This window comes from Cibotium barometz, chromosome 4 (genome assembly GCF_041138505.1).
Source record: "Cibotium barometz isolate CiBa-2024 chromosome 4, ASM4113850v1, whole genome shotgun sequence".
NCBI classification, from domain to species: domain Eukaryota; kingdom Viridiplantae; phylum Streptophyta; class Polypodiopsida; order Cyatheales; family Cibotiaceae; genus Cibotium; species Cibotium barometz.
The window spans coordinates 61,559,503-61,562,178 of record NC_141049.1 but is presented as its reverse complement, the minus strand read 5'-3'; the positions used below and the strand labels follow the sequence as shown (position 1 = coordinate 61,562,178).

Below are 2,676 nucleotides of genomic sequence, written 5' to 3'. Positions count from 1 at the left end.
ATTTTTTTCCCATTACGTGGCTATACTTGCTGTTATAATTGTGACGCTATAGCCGCATGCATAGCCACGTACTATAACTGTGTACACCTTGCACACATGTCCGAGTCCCCTCTCTCTACTCTCTCTCCTCTTCATGCGACTATGCTCCCCATCTCTTGTAGTGCAGCTTGATATGAAAATTGGAATCATGGACAACAACAACATGATTCTCAATCACAAACAAGTGAAAGAGGCCACTCTAGAGACAAGGAGAGCCATAGAGGCCGAGGTGGATGGCAAAGAAAACAGAGTGAAAATAGTTTATATGGTTGGCATATGGCAAAGAACTACTATAAAAAGCAGTACGAAATAAAAAGTGAAAAGTTACACTAGAAGGAATTATGCATTGTCAACCAAGCAGGCTGAAGATAGAAGTGAGTAACTTTTTATGATGTTATATGCCCATCCCCTTACTCCTATCATCTATTCGGAGTGGTGAACCATGTGGCATGGGGGGCCGGTCATAAGTATCGATAAAGGTGTGGACCTTACATGCATGCATTTTCTTTTCTAGTAAGCAATAATGTAGATGATTGGGTAGCTTCCCAAGAATATACTTGAAGTTGATCTTGCAAGCCCCTTAAGGTGGCGGTAACGGCGGCCGCCCTTATCTAGAACGCGCTCTACAAACACGTTAGAGAACCTGCCACGTTCTGGACAACTTTGGGTGGCACAAGTGTAAGCGGTTAAGAGGAAAATTGAGCGACGCGTGGCAGCGGCTCAGTAGTTTAGGATGAGGTAGTGGCCCATCCAATCATTCAGTCGGCCTATAGTCACTAGTGTATTTGATGAATGCGGCATAGACTGTTTTTCGATGTGGCAATTCCCCTTCCCTCAGCGAGTCATTAATTTACTACGCTCGGGGTAGCAGGCCACCATGTCTGCCTACGTTGGCAAGTATGCTGGTTAGTAGGTCATGTCCCCATTAATAGTGCTTTTATCATAATGGCTGGTCAGGTGGTAGTGTTGAGAGAATACGGCTCTAGGCTAACTGAGTCCATGCATACACCTTCATGGGCAGCTCACGCGCGGTCTGAATTTTGCATGAAAATGGTTGTGCTTGCGAATCTACAATTTGATGCGTAGAAGGTCAAGCTGGCCCCGTCGTTAGTTGCCTCACAAAATCGAGATGCATGTCGAATATGATGCTTGGGCAACGGTTCAATCTAGAACAGGCTTTCTGAGTCAGTTTTGTTTGAAACTTCTTGTGTATGCAGAGGAGCTGGTGAAGACAGCCAACTACATTGGTACTCCCGGAAAGGGAATTCTGGCGGCGGACGAGAGCACGGGCACCATAGGGAAGAGGCTGGCCAGTATCAGCGTGGAAAATGTGGAGTCGAATAGACGGGTCCTGAGGGAGCTTCTCTTCACGTCATCGGAGACGCTGCAGTATTTGAGCGGCGTCATTCTTTTTGAGGAGACCCTCTATCAAAAGACAGCTTCGGGCAAGCCCTTTGTGGAGGTGCTCAAGGAAGGTGGGGTCATTCCGGGCATCAAGGTGGACAAGGGCACGGTGGATTTGGCCGGTACCAACGGCGAGACCACCACCCAGGGCATCGACGGCCTGGCGCAGCGCTGTCAGCAGTACTACAACGCGGGCGCCCGCTTCGCCAAGTGGCGGGCCGTGCTCAAGATCAGCAAGACGGAGCCCTCCGAGCTTGCCATCCAGCAGAACGCCCAGGGCCTGGCCAGGTATGCAATCATCTGCCAGGAGAATGGCCTTGTCCCCATCGTCGAGCCGGAGATTCTAGTTGACGGACCGCACGGCATCGAGAAATGCGCCGCCGTCACCGAAATCGTCCTGGCCGCCGTCTACAAAGCCCTCAACGACCACCACGTCCTTCTCGAAGGATCCCTCCTGAAGCCCAACATGGTCACCCCTGGCTCCGAGGCGCCAAAGGCTTCACCGGACCAAATTGCCTTCTACACTGTCCGATCTCTCCAGCGGACCGTGCCCGCCGCCGTCCCGGCCGTTTGCTTCCTCTCGGGCGGCCAGAGTGAGGAAGAGGCCACTCTCAACCTCAATGCCATGAACAAGCTCGACACTTGCAAGCCCTGGCGTCTCACCTTCTCCTTTGGCAGAGCCCTTCAGCAAAGCACCCTCAAAGCCTGGGCTGGAAAGCCTGAGAATGTTGCGTCGGCGCAGAAGGTCTTTCAGGGCCGCTGCCAGGCCAATTCGGAGGCCACGCTTGGCAAATATGTTGGTGGGGCGGCCGCCGTCGGTGCGTCCGAGTCTCTTCATGTCCAAAACTACAAATACTGATCCGCCCATTTCTCTTTGATTCCCAATCTACTTGTACTCTCTATGATACCAACATGTATCTATAATTACCTTGCTAATCACCGTTTTCTACAAATATTGATCCACCTGTTTTTATTTCATTCTCAATCTTCTTGTACCTTATGCTACCAGGTCGATTCGGAGGCCAGGCTTGGCCGCTTAGTCTCTTCGACATGTCAAAGACTAAATCTTTTTGTGCCTTCCGATGTACGCATGTATCTATAATCGCCTTGCTTATCGGCGTTTAATTCGTTTCCGCACTCGCTAATGCTAATGCTTGCAATTTTCGTTTACTAAGCTCACGTCCCTTATTACACGAGAATGTGTCAATGCCATAGTATTATTTAGCATGCCTG

The 2,676-nt window shown here is 50.1% G+C and overlaps 1 protein-coding gene across 1 annotated transcript; it reads left to right on the top strand.

Moving 5' to 3' along the window:
• The first annotated feature begins 789 nt into the window (after positions 1-789).
• Positions 790-2,396, top strand: LOC147639468 (fructose-bisphosphate aldolase 5, cytosolic-like). Its single transcript, XM_086791752.1, has 2 exons — positions 790-944; positions 1,257-2,396. Exons 1-2 carry the CDS (start codon positions 917-919, stop codon positions 2,300-2,302), a joined length of 1,074 nt encoding a protein of 357 aa, XP_086647878.1. The 5' UTR covers positions 790-916; the 3' UTR covers positions 2,303-2,396.
• Positions 2,397-2,676: the final 280 nt, after the last annotated feature.